General features: G+C 45.6%; 1 protein-coding gene across 5 annotated transcripts in view; it reads left to right on the plus strand.

Annotated features, from left to right (window-relative positions):
• Positions 1–21,448, plus strand: part of PRR14L (proline rich 14 like) — a 39,517-nt gene that overhangs the window by 12,642 nt on the left and 5,427 nt on the right. For 2 of the 5 annotated variants that reach the window (XM_065904020.1, XM_065904017.1), the window contains 6 exons: positions 2,606–2,678; positions 5,338–10,432; positions 11,288–11,359; positions 11,956–12,127; positions 12,653–12,759; positions 19,644–19,715. In XM_065904020.1, the coding sequence (XP_065760092.1) occupies positions 2,618–2,678; positions 5,338–10,432; positions 11,288–11,359; positions 11,956–12,127; positions 12,653–12,759; positions 19,644–19,715 (5,579 nt within the window). In that variant the 5' untranslated portion in view covers positions 2,606–2,617. The remainder of the gene's footprint in view (positions 1–2,605; positions 2,679–5,337; positions 10,433–11,287; positions 11,360–11,955; positions 12,128–12,652; positions 12,760–19,643; positions 19,716–21,448) is intronic. The other 3 variants (XM_065904021.1, XM_065904018.1, XM_065904019.1) reach the window with 2 other exon arrangements.

Genomic DNA, 21,448 nt, shown 5'->3' on the forward strand with positions numbered 1-21,448 from the left:
AGGGTTGCCGCAGAAAAAGGTGCTTTCTTAACCTTTCATTTTGAAATAATTTGAGACTCACAGAGAAGTTGCAGAAGCAATGTAAAGACCTTCATGGGGATCCCTCACCTGTTAGCTTTTCATCACATTTGCTTTTTTTCCCTTCTGATCTTAGTTTGTAGTTGCAGATGTGAGGCCTAAATACTTGACTATGTATTTACTCGCAAACATTCAGCATTCTGTTAGGTGACCGCAGTACACTAATCAAAATCAAGACATTAACCCTTTTATCGAAAGACCATATTCACACTGGACCAGTTGTCCCACTGATGTCTTTTAGCAAAAGAAAATGTTTTTTTTGGTCTAAGAGAAAAATTCAAGATCACTCGTGGCATTCATTTGTCATGTCTCTTTCGTCTCCTTTAATCTGCAATGTTTCCTCCGCTTGTGACCTCGACACTTGAAGAGTACAGGCCATTTATTTTGTAGCATTTCCCTCAGCTTGAGTTTGTCAGACGTTTCCTCATGATCAGATCGTGGCTGTGCATTCAGCGGGGCAGGAATCCCACAGAGATGATTGGTTCTTCTCCTTGCATCCTCTCGCAGGCTTGGTGTAGGGGGTGCCTCCTTCCTGGGCGGGAGAACTGCCCAGCCTCTCCACTGTGAAGGTACCATTTTCCCCTTCACAGTCATTGAGTATCTTGTGGGGAGATATTGGAGACTACATAAATATTTCTGTTTCTCATTCAGACTTTTAACCACTAGGTTTAACACCCACTGATGATTCTCCTTGAGGTAATTATCACCATGATGGTTCCCAAGTGGTGATTTTCTAGTTCCATCCTTCTTTCCATGATAAATAAGAGCTTTCTCCTCTCCCCATTTGCAAATAAATTTGACCCAGGATCACGCTAGAATTTGTACGTTTTGGTCAAGTACAGTAACACGTAAGTTCTGTGGGAGAGATCTGTTTTAAATTCACGGTCCTCCAAAGCATTCATCTCTGAAGTTGCGAGGAAAAGCAAAGGAACGGTCCTGCTTCCTACATGACGCTCCATGCCTGGTCTGTTCTCTCAGGTCCAGTGATGAGGCTTTTTTCCCCTCCCATTTACCCCTATACTTGCCATCGCTTGGGTCTTCTGTTTCCACCATAGAACTTTACTTAGAGATGAAATGGTTTTGCTTGTTGATTTTTTTAGATGCTATAAAAAAATTATCAGAAGTTACAGTGACTTCACCATCTGTAGATTTAAGTGAGTGTTGTGTCAGTCAGAATCTTGTACTTACCAATTAAATTAGTGTGGGGAAAAATTTTACTCATTTTTTTTTTTGAACATCAAAAGATTATTGATGTAGAAGAAAACCAGTGGTTAGAACTCTACACTTCCGCTGCAGGGGGCATGAGCTGCACCCCTGGTTGGGGGGGGTGGGGGGAGCAATGTACTAAACCCCTCGTGCCTCAGGGCAAGGCAAAGAGAAAAACCAAAAGATTTAAAAAAAAAAAATAGAAGACCAAAAAACCCCCGATATCTCCAATTAAGGAATTTAGTGCTTCTGTCTATATGGGAAGATGCAGGAGTCTGAACTCACTGAACTTGTTCCTTTGATACACACCTTAGCTACCTGAGGTCAGTGTCCTGTGCCTCTCTCCCTGAGTCTCCTTGGGGTGCACCATCAAGCGTGGGCGTGGCTGCAGCAGTTGGCTGCTGGACGGCGGGCATCAGGTTTCTACCCTCAGTTTCCTCAGGGTGATGCTGAAAGTTCAACCTTTCTGTGCACCGATGCTGGTACTGATCAAATCTTTGGGACGGGTGAAGTAGAAAAGGATAGCTTTGTTGCCTTGCCAGGCAGAGGGGGACACAATGGGTTAATGCCCTCAAATCCAAGTGTCCCCACTTGGGGAAGACAGTGAGAAGTTTTATAGTAATTGTTCAAAGAGGGTGTGATTAGCTGGTGGACACCCTTCTGATGGATTGGTGATGAGGTAAGTAATAGTCCACATCGTCAACCTTTAGGTCCAACTAGTCTGGGATCTACATGCCAAAAAGTAAATCTGTGGGCAGATAGAAAGAGGTGACCCCGAAGGACACTTTGATGTGAGCAGCCATCGCTGGTCAGTCAGTGTCTGCAGCCGGACCCTGTCCTCACGGGGCTGCACACCCATGTTGCCCCTGCCTGTTTCCCTGAAGTCCCTTTTGTCAGTTGTCATTGATGGCGCTCCCTCTCATCCCCTCCTCCAGTGAACAGGGATGAAAAGGGAAAGTAGCCCTTCCAGGAGGGAAGAAAGTGGTTAGGGGCTGGGTGCCCTCCAATTTCCCGATAGTTTCCAGTTAGGTTTTCACTCTATTAAGATCACACTGCACCAGTGTGTTTATTGATTCGGAAGACACAAGGTTTTGTTTGGATCTGTCAGGACCTTGGGAAACTTGACTTTTCAAGCTCATATTCTAGAGGAATGGAAGTTTTACTAATAATATGAACTTGAATTTGCAGCTTCTTTCAGTTCCCAGTCCTTGTGACAACTAGCACATTTCCAAGAGCTGCAGAGAAGCCTCTCAGAGGATCGTTGGCACTGTGAGCTCAGGGTCTCTGGCTCCTCCTTGACCACTGGGTTTTCTTACCGCAGGAGGACCTCCGGATGCAGGCAAGCGAAGAACTTTTGTGCATGGGCCTCCCTGAAGATGGTCGGAGGGACACAGGTATCTGTTTCTCTCACAGCCTTTCCTTTTTCCACTTGTTACTCCATTTTTGTTCCCACTGAGAACATGAGGATTGTAAGTCTCTGTCTTGCACAAGGGACTGGCCTTAGCAGCTGTCGGTATTACTGCCCATGGACATGCTCGGAGGCCCCTGGTGTTATCCAACAGTGCCTCTTTTCTGTGACAAGTTTGCTTCCCACTTTTTCTGTAATGAGGCCCCATTGACTATGAATTGAACCTTAAAGCTAGTGTGGAATCTTCCATTTGACTTTATAAAGCAACACTGCCTTCCAAACAAGTTCACATGGACGGGGCAGGAACCACTGCCTTGCAGGACATCCCACTCTGTTCATCCCATGTCCACTCCCCATCACCTTGAGAGTTTGCCAAGCTCATTTCTGTTACCTCATTTGCTCCTCAGGTATTGCAGTGGTAAAGAACTCTGCCTGCCAGTGCAGGAGATGCAAGAGACTCAGGTTTGATCCCTGGGTCGGGAAGATCCCCTGGGGAAGGGAATGGCAAACTGCTCCACTCTTCTTGCCTGGAGAATCCCATGGACAGAGGAGCCTGATGGGCTACAGTCCATGCGGTCTCAAAGAGTCAGACATGACTGAGCACGTACACATATTTGCTCCTCAAAACAATGGTAGGATATGGGCATCGGAGATACTGCCTTCATTGTGATTGATCTTTTGACTGATTAAGGAAGAAACTGAGGCCTAAAAGAAAGTGCTGAGCCAAGATTCTGTATGTATCTATTATGTAATTAAGATTAACTATGTAGAATAATTAGAGCTGCAAAAAAAAAAAATACAGCAAATATGTTTAATCACGTGAACCTTGTTACTGTGGAACAGTATCAGATTTGATGATGCTTCTTGGCAGCCTGGACAGAAAAGAGGGTGCAGACCATCCCTGTGAGAAAGGACATTTGTCCCAGTTCATCCTCCTGCTTCCTGCTGATGGAGGTTCTCTCTGTGGCTCAAAGGCCTCGCTGTCCTGTGGAGAGTAAAGCTCTGAAGCTGAAGATGGTCATTATCTTCCTGTAATTCACATTTTGGAGGAGTGGAAAGTTGAAAAATGAGCCAGTACCACACCCATTTAAAAGGCAACCAGGAAGCGGTCTAGACATTTGGGGCACTGAATTTTTTTTTCTTTTTAATTAAGGTATAGCTTATGTACAGTGGAATTCACTCGTGTGTGTGTGTGGACACAAACACATGCAGTTGTGTGATCACAGCCATACCGGCACAATAAAAAAATGGAACATTTCCATCTTGCAGTCTCCTTATCCTCCTCTCCGACCCCTCCAATCCATTTTCTTTGTTCGAGATTGTATGTTGGCTGTTATGTGTCCATTGCATTTTCATATGAGTTTTAGGATGTCTGTCAATTTCTGCAAACGTAAGCACCATTTAAACAGTTATCACTTGACCACAAATCCAGGATGTTCAGCCAAGGTCATGCAACTCCTGTGCTGCTTAAACCTCACAGAACACATTTCACCCTCCAGTGTACCTAACTTATAACAGCTTCCCTCACTTAATTCCTCATTCTGCTGACATCTGTAACATACCTACCCATCGCCAGGGTCACCATGGGGTGTTCAGTACAGAGTGAGCAGTAAGATCCAATAGCATTTGTTGACGTCACCTGACTGTAGTCATTTATCAGCTCCATAAATATTTACTGAGTGCTGTTATGTACTGGGTATTATGCTAGACAACAGGGAGGTGGAGATACCAAAACAGAGGTGATCCTTCCCTTTGTGGAGCTTATGTTCTAGTGGGAACTAGATCTGTAGGTCGATTTGCATCTTGCTTTGTCTGCACAGTGCAGGCGTCCTGTTACATGCATGCAGCGTATGTACAAGCATATTCACATGTTTACCTCTAAGTGAACAGCTCTGGGAGAAGGACAAAAAGTCTTTTGTAGATTAACAGTTTGGGGGATCTTCTTTATACTGCATCCTGTGCCTAGAATTTCAGAGACGTTCTGGGCAGTAAAACTCTTTTGTGAGTTACATTTACATTTTAGGTATTTTTTTGTGTGTGTGTTTTAATGTTTCATAACGAAAAATTTCTCACTCATTCAGAAGTGGAAAGGAGAAAATACTAAACCACTGTGAACCTATCTCTCACCTTCAATTATTACCAATTCTTGACCGACCCTGTAGGGAGGCAAGCCTTGCAAGTAATTGGGTTCAAGACTGATATTACACTTACAGATTAATCTCTTTTACTTAAGACTTTATGTGTTACTATTCTTTTTTAAAGATAATTTTATTTATTACTTATTTATTCGAGTATTAAGATGGTCATTTCATAACATAAACTGTTTTAATGTGAGTCTGCTTTATAAATGCTTTAGAATGGAAGCTCCCTAAGACTGAATATATCTCCCCATTATCGTCATTTGTCCAGCTAGGTCAGTGCATTTAAGTAAGTAACATATTTAAAGAAAGGATTTGTTCAGAATAACCTGTTTCTTTCAGGTACTCTTTTGGCTCTCTGTCATATTTTGCAAAGAAGAACAAAGCCAATGGTACTGTAGCACTAACTTTGCAATTCTCTTTTGGAGTTGTTTTTGTTGCGTGATTAAATTTATGAAGGTAGAGCAAATGATTACACATTAATTCAGGTTTATTTCTCTTGCACAGAAGAAAATGTACAAATCACAGCTGAAACTCTTCTGACATCTACTGAGGAAGTCCAAGTTATGAAGGTCCATGGAACTAAGGCGGATGATAACGAAGGACTCGAGAATGGCCGTGTGAGTCAGGGTCTCTCGGCTGGGTGCCGTGGACACTCAGAGACAGACAAAATCATGACCAGTGCTGAGCTTTCAGAGTCCAGCACCTTAGTTTCCCTAGAGGCTTTAAACATTGTGGACCCTGGACTAACAGAAGCAACTCCTAAAGAAAAGGAATGTGAAGAAATAAGAACTTATCCTTCTTGGTTGTCATTGTTACCAGGGAACAGTGCCATTTCCAAAGCGGACAGCAGGGAGGAAGAGTTACGTAAACTAAACCTTGTCTGTGAAGCCGACGACAATCACCAGCAGGACCCTGGCCACCATAGTGAGAGAGACAGTTCTGCACGTGACAGTCCCAAAGCCACGAGAAAGGTGGTTCTAACAGAACCCTCAGAAGAAAATTCTAAAGTTTCCCATTTCACATCAGGCTTATCTGGTCCAGGATCCAGAACAACGTCCTCAGAAAAGTGTGGTCTTGAAGGTGATGGCTTGCCAAAGGGATCCGCTGAAAAGACGCACAATTCCTGTTTGGATGGGAATGGTCAAAGCCCGAACTTGTCTTCTAGAGAACACAAACAGCCTTTGAACCCCAGGAGTGAAAGAGAACTCTTCCTTGTTAATGCCAGGCAACCAGGAGAGGATGCTAGTCGTCACTCTTCTGGAAAAAAAGAGACTACTGTCTTCCCCAAAGAAAATGTCCATGATCACTACTGCACTCGAGGCAGTCCCCATATAGGCTGCTCCAGTTCCTTCATGCCCAATTATTTTACTAAAGCCGTGGAAGGAGTGCTTGAAAAAAATGATTTGAAAATCACTTTAGACGTTCATGGTAGCTTGGCAAATGATGAGGACCACAGAGGAACTTTTGCTGAAATGAGCCATCCAGGCCCAGACTCTGAAGGGAGTCATTTTCCCTCCTCAGTGCGGATTGAAGAATCAGAACAGACAACCACTCTAGAGCCCAGTGTGCTGACTGAGAAGACTTACAGTAGAGACTGTGAGTCCTTAGTCCGTACCCAATCTAGAAATCTAGAAGGCAGACCCCAGTTAAACGAAGCCTCACCTAATGTATTTTTAATTGAAGGGAAATCCCTTGTGAGTTTAATGCCAGAGGACCAGATCAATTCTATAACTGAGATGTCTAAGCTCAAGAAAGACATTACTCTGTTACCACCATCCCTAGAACTTGATGACAGGCCTGAATCAGAAATAGCCGTACAAAACGCCCAGGACCACGGTCCACATTTAGGTAAACAGAGCACCTCCTGGGAGGTGGATAAATTTGCTCATGACAACAAACTGGTTATAAACAAAACAGGAAGTGAATGTGTTTTAAATCAAGTGTCCCTTAATTCTCAAACCCACACAAAGTTGCCAACCAACAAAGAGATGCCTGTAGCAGCAAGCGGGGGTTCCCGACAGAGCCAGCGCCCTCCATCAGAGGATGGCGCAGGTGTCGCTGCCGGAACCCACCCTGTTCCCATGAAAACAAAGACGAAAGACATCTCTCCACCAAGTGATGGATCCTGTGGTGCCTCTTCAAACAGTTCCACCTTAAACAGCAGACTAGAAAGAGAGACCGAAGCAGCCAATTCGGGAGCAGGTAGTCTGCATTCTGGACTTCTCTCAAATAAGAATGAAGTGGCAGCCTTGCCTGTAGAGGTCTCTGTCCGGGAACGTCAGAGTGTTCCGTCTCGGGATCTCTCTAGCTGCCCTTGTGTGAGGAAAAACGTCCCAGAGGAGAGCAGGTGTCCTGCCCATGCTGCCCTGGAGCCCAGCAGAACTACCCTGGGCATCAAGAACTGTCTGTTAACCAAGTGTGAAGATACCTTTCAGCATATCCATCACCACCCCCAAGGGAGCGACAGCTCTGTGGAAAGCTTTAGCTGTAGAAAGAATTGTGCAGGTGAGGGAGACACTGAAGACAGCCTCCCCGGAGGTGAGACCAGAGATGAAACGATGGCAGGCACGTTAAACAGTGAAGCTCCAGACCAAACCACCCAACCAAGCAAGGAAGGGCCAGAAGAAAAAGAACAGGACACACCCAGAGAGACTGTGTTCTGTCGATGTGGCGTTTCTGATTGCGTCGCACAAGAATTCAACCAACCCACAAACATTCCAAGTCCTGAAAAATTGTTTGGTCAGTGTCCTCCCGTGTTCTCCGGTGTTAAGAATGTGAACCAAGCAACTGAAACTCCCAAGCAGAAGGCAGATGATGCCCTCAGCTCCCAGGGTGACCCAGGCAGACCCAGTGAATGCAGAGGTGAAGGTAACCCAGCTGAGGAGACACTCGGCCGTGACCAGCGAGAGTCGCCCACAGAGCCTGACAGAGAGGCGAGCCACAGCCTGAAGGCTCTACCCGTTGGTTCAGGCAGAAACAGCTCAACATCTGGCAGGAGCCCCACAAAAGGGGGCTGTGGGAGCATTTCTGATTGTGAGGCGCCCACAGATGGGACAGCAGACATGGTCTCCACAGGCGGTAGTGACGAGTCCTCAGAAGGCTTTCTGGAAGGAAGGCTTTCTGGTACTCTCACTGGGGGTGCAAGGCACGCCAGGGCGATGTTGCTGGAAGCCTCAGGGAGTACGGTGTCCCAGAGGGGAGCACCTGTCACTGCTTTTGTAGGAATGATTCGCCAGGATCCGGATTTCCAACATGCTGCTTCCTCTGCATCAGACTCTCTCAATATTAAAAAATCATGTGAAGAGAAGGTATGCAGACCCATAGAAGACTGTGAAATGGAAGTGTGTCCAGACCCTTGTGTGCCTGACATAGGGTCTATCGCAGATCATGAACCAGATGTGAGAGTATTGGGTAAAATAAATATGTCTTTCAATTATGTTCATCATGAAGAGCAAGTTAAAGAAGCATCTCTGAGAGAAACACAAGGAACAATTGAAGGATCAAGACTCGAAATAAACCTTGAGCAAGACAAAGAAAATACCGTTGGAATTTCTTCAGTAGAGTTAACATCTTCTGGACACCAGGGTGTAGACTCTGTACCCTCAAGAAGCCTGAAATCCATCGAGATAATGCCTTTGCACCCATTGTGTCAAAAAAAATCAGGAACAATTATTAATAGTGAAGAAACTGACCCCCCAAACCTTTTTAAGCCAATAGATGGTGAAATGCCTTTTGAGAATAAGAACAACACAGTCCTGCCTGAGATGGAGGGAGGAGCAGCGAGGAGTGAGAGTGATCCTAGCAAAGAAGGCAGCACAGCCCTCAGGGCGGAAAGCTCGCCTTTGACGCTAGATGCAGAAACTAAAGTGAAAGGAGAACACGCTGCAGAGCAGCAGAGGGGGCCATGGGGTCAGCCTCCTGCCGGGCAGGAGTCGGAGGAGATGGCGATCAGGGAAGGTGGTCTCGCTGACACTCCGAGCCAGGTCTCTCAGACCCACCTTAAAGCTCCGAGGATGCGGGGTGACTCGGAGAAACGACCAAGCCAGAAGGTTCTGAGCCACAAGGAAGAGGAGCAGGTACCTCAACAGGAAGCACACACAGTACTGGAACAATGCACAGCATCTCATACGTTGTCGGATGAGGTGCAGGAGGGTGGCGACGACGAGCCCACCTCAGAGACGGAAGTCACCTCAACAAAGCCGGCCACGGGCGCCTCTGCCGTGGGGCCTCAGAAGCCCACAGACCTGACGGAGGAAGGCTCGTGTCACCCCCCAAGAAAGGACACGGAGTCATGCACGTGCCCCGGCCCCCGCACTGCCCCTCGGAGGGCTCGAGACCCCTGCTCCGCCGGGCGTGAGGCCTTCCATGGTGCCTTTGGGAACACTTCTCACCGGAAGGGGGCGCTGCCCTTAAAGAAGCAGCCCCCCCGAACCTGCAAGAAAGTTTCCTGCCAGGAGCTGGTCTCCGTGGGGAGGAAAATGAGTAGAATCGCACGTTCTGCTTTCCTAAAGAGCTCCTCTGAGACCATCCCCACGAAAGCACACAGATTTCTCAGTTCCCATGCCATGTCTGTACCTGTGCGCCCAGAACCCGAAACAGCCCCTGCCAGAAGCCTTGTGAGCCATGTACCAAAGCCGAAGGCCACCCCAGGCCTGCCCTCGGGGGGCCTGAATGTGCGGATGCCTACCAAAGAATTGGCCTTACTCAGCAAGCTATCCATCCTCGCCTCCAGACTGGCCCCCGCTGCCAGGACCCAGAAGCTGCGGTCTCGGCGGTGCTCCTCGGAACTTCTCCCCATGGCTAAAAGCTACAAGCAGCTCCGATACCGGAGGCTCCTGGACGGCTTCTCCTGCAGCACAACGCAGCTGAACCCATGTCTGGCAGCTGGTGACTGGGACAGGAGGCCTAACAGTAAACCCCTGACGCTTTATTCGCTCGAAACTGTCAAAATGAGCTTCATAGATCTGAGCGAGAAGATGCCATCGCTGCTGTTCGGTTCCGAAACCTTCCCGGTGTCCTTCCATGTGAAGCTGGGCCCTGAGTGCGTGGCTGAGTCCCCCAGGACTTTCCCTGAGCACTGTGCGCCCTCGAGACTCGCCTTAGGAGAGGCCCGCTGGGGCTGTTCTCCACCTCCCAAGTGGACCTTCTCCTTCTTCCTGGCCCATGGCTGCCCTGGAATGGCCTCGTTCAGGGAAGACCCCGGCCTCCATGACCAGGCAGGCGCCCAGCCTTCAGTTCCCCTCCAGGACCGCAGGGCCACTGCCCTAGTCCAGAGCAGAGGGGGCTGTTCCGTCCTTGGCCTCCACACGCTCCTAGCGCTCTGCTCCCCGGGATGCTACCGGATCTGGACGAAGAAACGGAGCTGTGCCAGCCACACGCCTGCCATGCAGAGGTTCTTCATGACCCAGTTAACACAGGGCCTCAAAGGGCTGCGGTCTCCTGCCTCCATAGCTGACAAGGTCTTCTGTTCTCTGCCCTACTCGGTGGGCCGGGTGCTGTCCATCTGGAGCCAGCATGGGCCTTCCGCCTGTCCCTTGGAGATCTCCACCCTTCCACCCTCTCACAGCAAGTGGCAGTCACCTCTGGGCGCCATGAGCAGGTAAACTCCATGCCCTGTCCTTTGCTTAAGTCCTGTGTTTGCATCCTCCCACTGGGAAGAGGGGAGGGCGCTCCTAAAGCTTCAAGGCTCAGCGTCTGTGTCTGCATTGCCTGTTTATTGCCAGATCTCTGCTAAGAAAGTGCAGCAGTAATTCTGAAGTGCGGGCCCCTCGAATATTCCGGAAGGATCTGGATTTCCTGCAGAACCCTTTATTTGGTACCTTCCTTCATTGTGTTGGTTTAATTCTATGAACCAGTAAATCTTAAATCTCTCCTTTTCTTCTCTTGGCCTCTTCTTGCCAAGAACAAATCGCACTGCATGTTAAAGACCGTAAGCGGTGACTTGTACCTATGGTCTGTTCACAGGTGTTACACTCCGTGTTTGGCGTGTAAGTGATACAGAGGTACTTTTTAAATTATTTATGCAGGCAAAACCCAATCTATTTATAAGCCTACCTCTGTTTCTTTCTGGAGCAGAGGAGCTTCAAAGATTGGCATGTACATGTTACAGCTATAGAATTCATAGACTTTTATGTGAACTGGGAAGGAGTTCTTGTGGTTTGACTGCTGAGAACAGTTGAAAATAATTCCACCAGTATTGTTTGCTTCTAATCTCTCTGCCTTTCCATTTAAGTCAGAACACAGCCCTCCTGTCAGCCCACCTCCATCCCAGTGATGGGCACGTACATGACATTTCTGTGCCCTGGAGGCAGGTTTTTGTCTCCCTGGTAGATGGACGCTTCTCAGGTCTTCCTTGGGCTCTGACTGAGCATCCTTCCAAACCCACGGGTCCCCACAGCCTCTCCCACCATCCTGCCGCCCTAACCCGTCACTCTTTATTTTTGCTCCACTTCAGCCACACCGTATTACCGTCCATGCCTCTTCCGGGCCTGGAAGCTGCTTACAGTGTTGGCGGCAGTCACATGAGGTGAGGGCTTGTGGAGGGAGGGAGACGTGGGGAGGGAGGGTACTCTAGCTGCTGTGGGTTGAGCTTGGTGCAGTTCTGGCCTCTTGTTCTCCTTCTAAGCCTGATCTGCATCTCTCAGGAGCACAGGCAGAGGTTCAGCCTCAGGACTGTGTAACTAAAGTTGTGTGATCAGTTCCATTTACTGAAAAAAAGAAAAAAGTCAAATCAGGAGCCAGCTCATTGTACTGCAAGTCCAAGATACCTGTCAGGCATTGAGCTGATTTCAGTGCCCGGATGCTGTTGATCACATCCAAGCAGAATTCGTTTGTTCAGTTCCCTAAATGTCTTCTTCCTGCAAAAACTCCTTTCTTTTTTCACATTTTTTTCCTTATTCAAATCTGCATCTTCCAAGTTTCCTTATTCCACTCCAGGGAACTGGGTTGACCACATTCTTGTAGTTTATCACACATGCAGACACAGGCGTGTCCAGAAGCAACATGGGGATAGCCTTATGGGAATGTCACTTAGCTCTTATCTGGATGTTAGGACGAAGGTGCTGACATGGAAGATGAACCTGTCCCACGTTTTCTTCTTTGTCTCTCTCTCCGTGGTTTCAGGCTGGAGCCTCCATTCCCTGCCTTGGTACCAAAGTCTCACCTGGTAACAGACTCAACTGTCAGCAAGCTCCTGTTCTCAGCCTCCGAGTTCCCGGTTCCAGGGTTTGACGAGCTGGATGGTGTGACGGCCGCCTGCCCCCGACCACAAGGCAGCCCTCCAGAACAGAAAGAGGTAAACTCAGTGCCGGTGGGTTCGGGCGGCAGAAGCGCCTCAGATCCCGTGACAGGTGCAGACAGCCCCCCGGCTCTCCTTACTGCCACCTTTAGCTTCAGCCCAGTACCGGATGTCAGCAGGACAGGGGCTCTTCCGTTGACCACCAAAGGGCGCCTGTGATCTGTTCATCCTCGTTGCTCTTCAGACCCTTTTTTCTCAATGACACATTTAACAACATTCAGAGAATTGAAGCATAGAGCAGGGGGCTTCTCACATTCAGATGCTGTGCTTCAGTTTCTCAGCATCCACTGTCTCCAACAGTTTTAAACTGTATTGATCATCTCAGTATCTGAACTGCACACACAGTAACATGAAGGGGGCAGTTGCTGAAAGTGCTGTTGGCAGGAGTGGTTGGGTGAAGCTTTGTCATAAAACTACTTCCTGAAGTCCCCCGTACACTGAGGAAGCAGTGTGGTGTCAACAAAGGGGCCTCTGTGTATTTAGAGTGACTAACAACCTTACTGTCTTTCTTCTTAAAAATAGGCTGAGCCGGAGAAGAGGCCGAAGAAAGTCTCACAGATTCGCATCCGGAAAACCATTCCTAAGCCAGACCCTAACCTCACACCCATGGGCCTTCCTCGACCCAAAAGGTGAGCGCCTTCTCTAACACACACGGATGCACTTTTCTGGAAATTGTTTAGTATAATATATTGGCCTTTTCAATGATCAGATACTCTGAGCTTTTGTTATATCAATACTTCTAGGAATTTATCCAAAAGAATTTCACCAGTACTGTGGCCAGAGATTTGTGCGCAGGGTTCTGGGTCACTTCTGAGTCTCTATGCCCGGTTCCTCTGTGTTTACAATCCCAGGGCCGCCTCCAGGGGCGCTGGGAAGTCAGCACTGCCGTTGTCCCCAGGCTTAGGTGCCGGTGCCAGGGCTCAGGGGCTGAGAGACCTGTGTTAAGCCAGAACATCTGTCCTGGCCCTGGTGGCTCCATCCCCACAGGTCTCACCCAACCCCACAGCCCAGACTCATGACATTCTACACACAGAACTGGAATGCGACCCACAGGTTATGAGAGCAGTCTTTTTGTTGTTGTTGTTTTAATTAAGAAAATGCTAGATCCATGTTATGGTATAGTATAGCCTTTAAAATTTTGGATTCTAAAGGTTTTTGTGACAGAGATGATTGGTCATCCCTAAAGAGTGAAGTGGAAAGAAAACGGTTACTAAATGATGTATTGGGCATGATTCCAGATTGTATGTTTCACATGATCCGAGTTTGGCGGTGATGTGTGTCACACAGATGGGCTTCCCAGGTGGCGCTAGTGGTAAAGAGTCCACCTGCTAGTGCAGGAGACGCAAGGGACCCGGACTTGACGCCTGGTCAGGACGGCCCCCTGGAGAAGGGGACGGCAGCCCCCTCCAGTATTCCTGCCTGGGAAATTCCACGGGCGGAGGGGCCTGGTGGGCTGCAGGGCTTGGGGTCACAGAGGGGACACACCATGTGCATGTGCACGCACGCACACACAGTGAAGATACACACGTTGTTAAAAGATATCTAGTTAACGCTTCCTTTGTGATGGATTTCACTCATTCATTTCTCATTGGCAAATGAAAGCCTGTGTCCCTTGACTAACCCAAAGTAAGTTATTTCACCCTCCTGAACATCAAGGACTTACCTGTAGAAAGTAAATAAGAATTCCCAATATTTAAAATTGTTGTACAGTCCAGTTGTGAAAAAAAGTTATCTGTTTTATTGCTTCACACAGCACAGATGTGACAGTTAACTGTTCCTATGATTGACATTCCACTTTTCCCACTTGGTTTTATCTTAATGTGTTGTATCCTACAGTTCTTTTATTGATCATCCTACGATGTCTTTTCAAGAGAAATTTTTTAAAGTATTTCAGATATCCTGTGTTGAGTACTACTTTTTACTAGAATAAAATAGGGTTCAGAAACATGGTATTCTACCTTGAATTTTTTGGTAGATATAAGTTCTAGAAAACCTTATTCAGATAAGTAGTGGGAGTGGAGAGAGTTTTAATGGAATAATGGCATTCAACCCTTTCAAGTTCTGTCAAGTAATATTAAAAAAATCTCAGTGATCTATTATCAAATTATATTTGATGGTTTATCACTTAATTTTTTTTTGAAAGCAAAGAATTGAAAAGTGCTGACTCCCTTGGGTTCTGTCACCCAGGCTTTGCAGGTAGGCAGTGTCTGGGCTTGTGGGATGTGACCCAGGAGGATCTGACCAGTGTCAGATGGCTAACAAATTACATGCTACTTTGGCACTTAGAGGTACTTTATTTAATCCTATATAATGAGTGAGGTTGAAAACTAAGATCTTCAATAAGCCTTTACCAAAGACATTTTGATTAAGATGATTTTATTACTTCAAGTACACTTTTGTGTCTTGAAGATGCTGATTTAGTGCCTTAAACTTAGGGAAAATTTTTGACATGTAACTTAATTAGCAAAGGCATATTTTATTTTTCAAGCCCATCAGCCAGATCATTCTTACTTTCTTACTTTTCTGTTTTCCAATTCAAATGTAGTCGTCCCTCAGTATCCTTGGGGAAGTAATCCATGGATGCCCAAGTCTCTTATATAAAATGACATAGTGCCACAAATACGGTCTCCCCTCTATGTCAAAGGCTATGAAACAATAAGTGTGTTAATATTCACATTTAAGAGAACCATACAGACCATTGAGAAATAAACTATGGAACACATCTTATAGATTTCTAAAAGTCATAAGACAGTTTAAATTTATAAGAATTTCCTATTATTGAATTTATAATAAAGCAATGTGATTTGTAGCTAAAATAAAAATTACGAAGAGAGGAGTACATAAAAAAGCATGATATTGCTTCAGTACATGTGTGCACATGCACCAACCAAACTGTGATTAGACTTTTAGAAATAATTAATCGTGGGGAAAAAAAGAGATCCATTAATTAATATAAAATCTCATGATCGCTTCAATGTAGGGTACAAGTGTATCACTGCAAACCGATTGTCATGGCAGCTCATCATATAATTTTTGTTGTTAACAGGAAGTAGAAGTTGTATTTTATAAGATGAAGATTGAATAATTGACTTAAATGTTTCTGTATAAGATTTGATTAAAGTTCTTCTAAGTTTTATATACTTTATCTTCAAAAGTTTGATAGTCCTAGTAAACATTTCACTTTTTTTTTAAAAGAAGAAGAATCAACAGCTTTTCTAAGTGATAACAGACTGAGTGTTGAGAATAGTTTGAAAAAGACATTGTGTACAGTTAAGCTATTTTTGGTGTTTGAAGCTGTCCTTCTTAAATAGGCGTTGTCTGATGATAGTCAGGAGGTGAATGATGGAAACAAAGTCCCTCTGAGAGCTCCCTCCCACACTGAATCTGAAATCCAGATATCCTTATACCAAGCCAAGTCTCTTCTCAGTAAAGCCACTTCATGGAACCTGTGTGAAGTGGGGAGAGACACGTCCAAGACAGGTTTACGGTGACTTCATTAATCTCTAAAGAGGGGTTGGCGAGATCATTGATTTGATTCCGATACTAAGGTAGAATTCAGGGTGGATGGGGCTATTCAGAAAGAATTTGCGGGAAGTTATGCATGAGTGTACAGATACTTCTAGATGAGTCATGAGCAGGAGATTAGAGTTCAGGAGGTTGCTTACACTGGAGGTGAGTTCCCGTGTGCTGTCTTGAAAGTCTTCCAGTATGCTGGTATGAGGACCCCTGGTCTAGCAGAGCCTTAGGGGTTTTACCTTAGTATCACATATCAGTCTGAGTCCATTCAGGAGATGGAAACCACATGGTATGTTAAACAGGGCAAGTTTAATATTAAAGTGTTAAACTATTAATATAACAAGAGTAACCATAAAGGTGTGCAGAGAGTTTTCTCTAGTTGCAGGGAGCTACTCTTGGTTGCAGAGGGCAGGCTTCTCAGTGCACTGGCTTTTCTGCTTGTGGAGCACGAGCTCTGGGGCACTTGGGCTTCAGGAGTTGCAGCACGTGGGCTCAGTAGTTGCAACACATTGGCTTAGTTGCTCTGCGCCATGTAGGATCTTCCCGGACCAGAGATCAAACCTATGCCTCTTGCATTGGCAAGCAATTCTTTATTACTGAGCCACCAGGGAAGTGCCCCGTACAGAGAATTCTGAAGGGCATCTTAGGGCCCTCCCCGCAACTGGAGTCTGACTTTGTTGCAGAAGGTATGGTTGCAGCCATCAGATGGTGGGTTGCTAACACTGGAGCTGGATGAGCAGGAAACAGCAGCAGCCTTATGGGACACGAGATGAGGCTGGAGGGCTGCACCCAGGGTGTTGGGGTGCTGCTGCAGTTTCATGGCCTGCAGTGGGGGATGTTTGCTCCAGGGGAGTCACAGGAAGTGACCCCCAGGAAGCTGGGGTCCCACCATGGGCTTCTGTCCCTGAATGCCTTATCTGTGGTGTGGCAGTCACCAAACTAGTGCGCAGGGGTCCTCAGGGGCTGCACACTCTGGCTGTTCAGGTAGTGCTGAGCCCCTCCAAGTGTCCCCATCTGACTCACCCCAGACACCCCAGTACACAGACACCCATGATGGACCATGTGGCAGAAGCAAGGAAAAAAGCTCCCTTCCTCCTCCAGTGCTCCTCTAGTGCCTTCTTTTGCCAAAGTCCAGCACTGTACTCACTGTGGAAAAGAAATGTGTAAGGAAGCCAAGATTCCATTATCACAGAGCAGGTACTAAGAGCACGTTCTGAGCTGAGAAGCAGTAATTTAGTAACTGGTACATTCCAGTAAACAAAATTTAAAGCAAATACACTTGACCAAGCTCTGTAGTTTCAGGAAGAGATATGAATGAACGGAAAGCCATGTATTTAATGTAGGTACAGAACTAAAGCAAGAATAGCCTGGAAAATTCAGCAAACAAGTGAAATAAAAGAGTACTAGTCTTGGGACTTCCTTTGTGATCCAGTGGTAAAGAATCTGCTGCCAATGCTTGGGACATGGGTTCGATCTCTGGTCCAGGAAGATTCTACTTACTGTGGAGCAGCTAAGCCTGAAAAATGCAGCTGCTGAAGCTCTCACATCCTACAGCCTGCATACCACAGCTACTAAGTGTGAGTACCTGGAGCCTGTGCTCTGCAATGAGAAGCCCATGCAACACCACGGAGAGTAGCCCTCGCTCGCTGCAACTGGAGAACGCCCAAGCAAGACCCAGCCCAGCCAAAAATAAGTAAATTAAACCAAAAAGAATGTAGTCTTAACAGATCTTACAATATATTGTAAAATATCAGCAATTTAAACAACATGATGCCAGGACTTCCCTGGTAGCACAGTGGATGAGAGTCTGCCCGCTAACACAGGGGACATGGATTCAGTCTGATCCAGGAAGATCCCACATAGTGCGGAGCAGCTAAGCCCATTCGCCACAGCTACTGAGCCCACGCTTTAGAGCCTGCAAGCCATAACTACTGAAGCCCACGCGCCCTGGAGCCCATGCTCCACAAAAGAAGCCACCGCAACGAGAAGCCTGCGCACTACAGCGAAGAGTAGCCCCCACTCGCTGCCGTTAGAGAAAGCCCAAGCACAGCAGCGAAGACCCAGCACAGCTAACAGTAAAGCAGTGTATGTGGCAAAGAACCCGCCTGCGTGTTGGTGCATAGCAGAAACCAACACAATATTGTAAAGCGATTATCCTTCAACTAAAAATAAAAAAAAAAAAAGAATCTGCCTGCCAATGCAGGAAATGTAAGGGACCAGGATTCAATCCTGGGTCAGAAAGATCCCCTGGAGTAGAAAATGGCAACACCCAATCCAGTGTTCTTGCCTGGAAAATCCCACAGACAGAGGAGCCTGGTGGGCTACAGTCCATGGGGTCACAAAAGAGTCAGACGTGACTGAGCGACTAAACACATATATGTCAAAAAATAAATAAATATGGCAGTGTGAAGAAGAACAAAATGATTTGATGCCACAGGATTAATATACAGGCTTGTAAAACAAAAATGGGAGTCCATAAATAGACACAAACACATAGAGAAATTCAATACGTAACAAAGGTGTCCCCTCAGATCAGTGATATAAAGATGGGCTGATCAGTAAAGTGCTACTGGGACAGCTGGGCAGTCATTCTAAGAATAATAAAGCTGGGTCTCTATCTTAGACCTTTCACCAGAATATATTTAAGTCTGATTTCATGTGAAATCAGACTTAAATATAAAAACAGAATACTTGAAGAAACCATAGGAAATGGTTAACTATAACAAAATTCAGAGTCATAAAATAAAAATCTGAATAATCTATTTCATAAAAATCTATCTTTCCTGCTGGGGAAAAAAGAAAGAAACTATAAACAAAGACAGAACACAAACTCGTATATACAGGGGAATATTAGCCATAAAAAGGAACACATTTGAGTCAGTTCTGATGAGGTGGATGAACCTAGAGTCTGTCATACAGAGTGAAGTAAGTCAGAAAGAGAAAAACAAATATCGCATTTTAACACATATATATGGAATCTAGAAAGATTGTACTGATGAACCTATTTGCAGGGCAGCAGTGGAGACAAAGGCATAGAGAACAGACGACATGGCAGGGAGGAGAGTTCAGAGTTCCAAAGACAGAAAGGTAATCTTAAAAGAAGCCAGGAAACGTTTGTAAATGTAGACACCAAAATCGTAAAATACTAGCAAACTGAATCCAGCAACATATTTGAAAAAATGATTATACCCATGACCAAGTGGCTTTTATCCCAGGAATGCAAAGTTAGTTGAACATAGGAAATCAATCCATGTAGTATACCATATTGATAGAATAAAGGAGATTTAATTAACAGAATAAAGAGATAATATGGTTATCTCATTAGATGCATAATTAAAAAATCAAAAGGCAGAATAGAACACTGCTAACGTATAAATTGGGACAGTATTGATTAGACTTAGAACTTCCAGGGACCTTGTGTTGTTTGAGAGAAGGGTAAAAATAAAATGTTACTGTACTTCAGTTTCTAAGTTAAATATGCTAATCAAAATTCTTGCCAACCGCTAAAAGAAAAGAAGATGTATAATTTTCAGGCCAGGATGGGAGGATAAAAAAGAGAGCAGTCCGTCAAAGAGAAGAAACATTGAAAAAGTAGGGAAAAAACGAAGCTGTAAGCTAAGATAACAGGTAGAGATCCAGTTATATCCCTCCCAGTAAGTATAACTGAACTGAATCTCACAAAGTCTAAGATCAGCAGCATGAAAAGGAAGATCCAGGATTCATGGTTCACGTGAGACATACCGAGAACTCTTGGAAAGTAAACGACTGGAAAGGATAAAGTTGGGAAACCAATCCTGTTCCTCTTAGGAGACCATGAAGGGACTTCCCTGGTGCTCCACTGGCTAAGACTCCAAGCTCTCAGTGCAGGGGGCCTGGGACTGATCCCTGGTCAGGGAGCTGGCTTCCACGTGCCACAGCTAACCAGCAGAGCCAAATAAATAAATCTGTCTTCTTAAAAGCGAGATCATGAAGAATTTATATTTCTTTCTCTTTTCAGGTTAAAGAAAAAAGAGTTTAGTTTAGAAGAAATATATACCAACAAGAATTATAAATCTCCTCCTGCAAACAGGTAGGTACACACAAGTAGGAAATAACAGATTGGGAGGGCTTCCGAAACGATCGACATAAATCTCCAGTCTTCATTTTGGAAAGGGTTTTATGTTCAGTTCTTCCAATACCGGATCTCAAAAATAATTAGTGTTCACTTGAGTTGGAGTCGGTAGTAGGACAGGAAAGAAATGTGTGTCAGATTGGGTATCCTCTTTTCGTTTGTACTTGCGTCTTCAAAACTAAGAATCATTGATCTTTAGATTTGACTCCACCCCCAAATACAGAAGGCATTTCACTTACTTGGCTTTGTTTGGGTCTAAATTCTGTTCAAATCATTGAACGTTTATTGCATTCCTGGGGTGTCTAGGATGAAGGAGGAGAGTTTTATCTTGTAAGATAGGATGAGCATTTGCTCTGAAGCCTTTGTCATATAATGCTATTCATTGCAGCATCGCTAAATATTGGATTGGCAAAAAAAGTTCTTTTAAATTTTTCCATAAGATCTTACAAACCTGCACAGACTTTTTGGCCAACCCAATAATAGGAGAGGGTTGGAAACAACTTTAAAAATACCCATGACTAGAGTTCTGACTAAATTATGATCCATCCTGACTGTGGGTTACACCGCACAGCCATTTAAAATGGGATCCCTTAAACAAGGATCATTCCCTCAAAAATAAAATAAAATGGGATCTCTGCGTACCCAGCTGGGGTGCTCTTAAAGGTGTGATTGCTCGTCAGAGCAGCACAGTGCAGAGGATAGCCTGTGGTCTGCTACCCCTTGAGTAAAGAGGAACCCAGACTGTTGGATGGATGGTGCAAACTACAGGCCAGGTTCAGCCAGCCGCCTGTTTTCTTTCTTTTTTTCCAGTCCTATGAGCTAAGAATGACCTCTTCTTTCAAAGGACTGTTTAAAAAATGAAAATAAATATGTAGCAGAGACCCTAGAGGCTCATCAGTTTTTAAAATGTTTGCTACCCAGCCCTTCACACAACAGGGCTGACCTCTGCTGATGCATGCTTACCTGTGCACATCTGTACATTGAATGACTTTGGGAGGACACACGAAACACTCTTGCTAGTGGGGTGGGGGTGTCTTACTTTTATTCTTTACCATCCTGTCCAATTTCCGTTTCTTCACTATGTGTTTGTATTCACTTCAGTTCAGTCGCTCAGTTGTGTCCGACTCTTTGTGACTGCATGGACCTCAGCACACCAGGCTTCCCTGTCCGTCACCAACTCCTGGAGCTTGCTCAAACTCTTATCCATTGAGTCAGTGATGCCATCCAACCATCTCATCCTCTGTCATCCCCTTCTCCTCCTGCCTTCAGTCTTTCCCAGCATCAGGGTCTTTTCCAATGAGTCAGCTCTTCGCATCAGGTGGCAAAAGTATTGGAGTTTCAGCTTCAGCATCAGTCCTTCCAATGAGCACCCAGGGCTGATCTCCTTTAGGATGGACTGGTTTGATCTCCTTGCAGTCCGAGGGACTCCCAAGAGTCTTCTCCAGCACCACAGTGCGGAAGCATCTGTTCTTCAGCATTTAGCCTTCTTTATGGTCCAACTCTGACATCCATACATGACTCCTGGAAAAACCATAGGTTTGACTAGATGGACCTTTGTCAGCAAAGTAATGTCTCTGCTTTTTAATATGCTGTCTATGTTTGTCATAGCTTCTCTCCAAGGACCAAGCGTCTTTTAATTTCATGGCTGCAGTCACCATCCGCGGTGATTTTGGAGCCCAAAAATATAGTCT

This window comes from Muntiacus reevesi, chromosome 13 (genome assembly GCF_963930625.1).
Source record: "Muntiacus reevesi chromosome 13, mMunRee1.1, whole genome shotgun sequence".
NCBI classification, from domain to species: domain Eukaryota; kingdom Metazoa; phylum Chordata; class Mammalia; order Artiodactyla; family Cervidae; genus Muntiacus; species Muntiacus reevesi.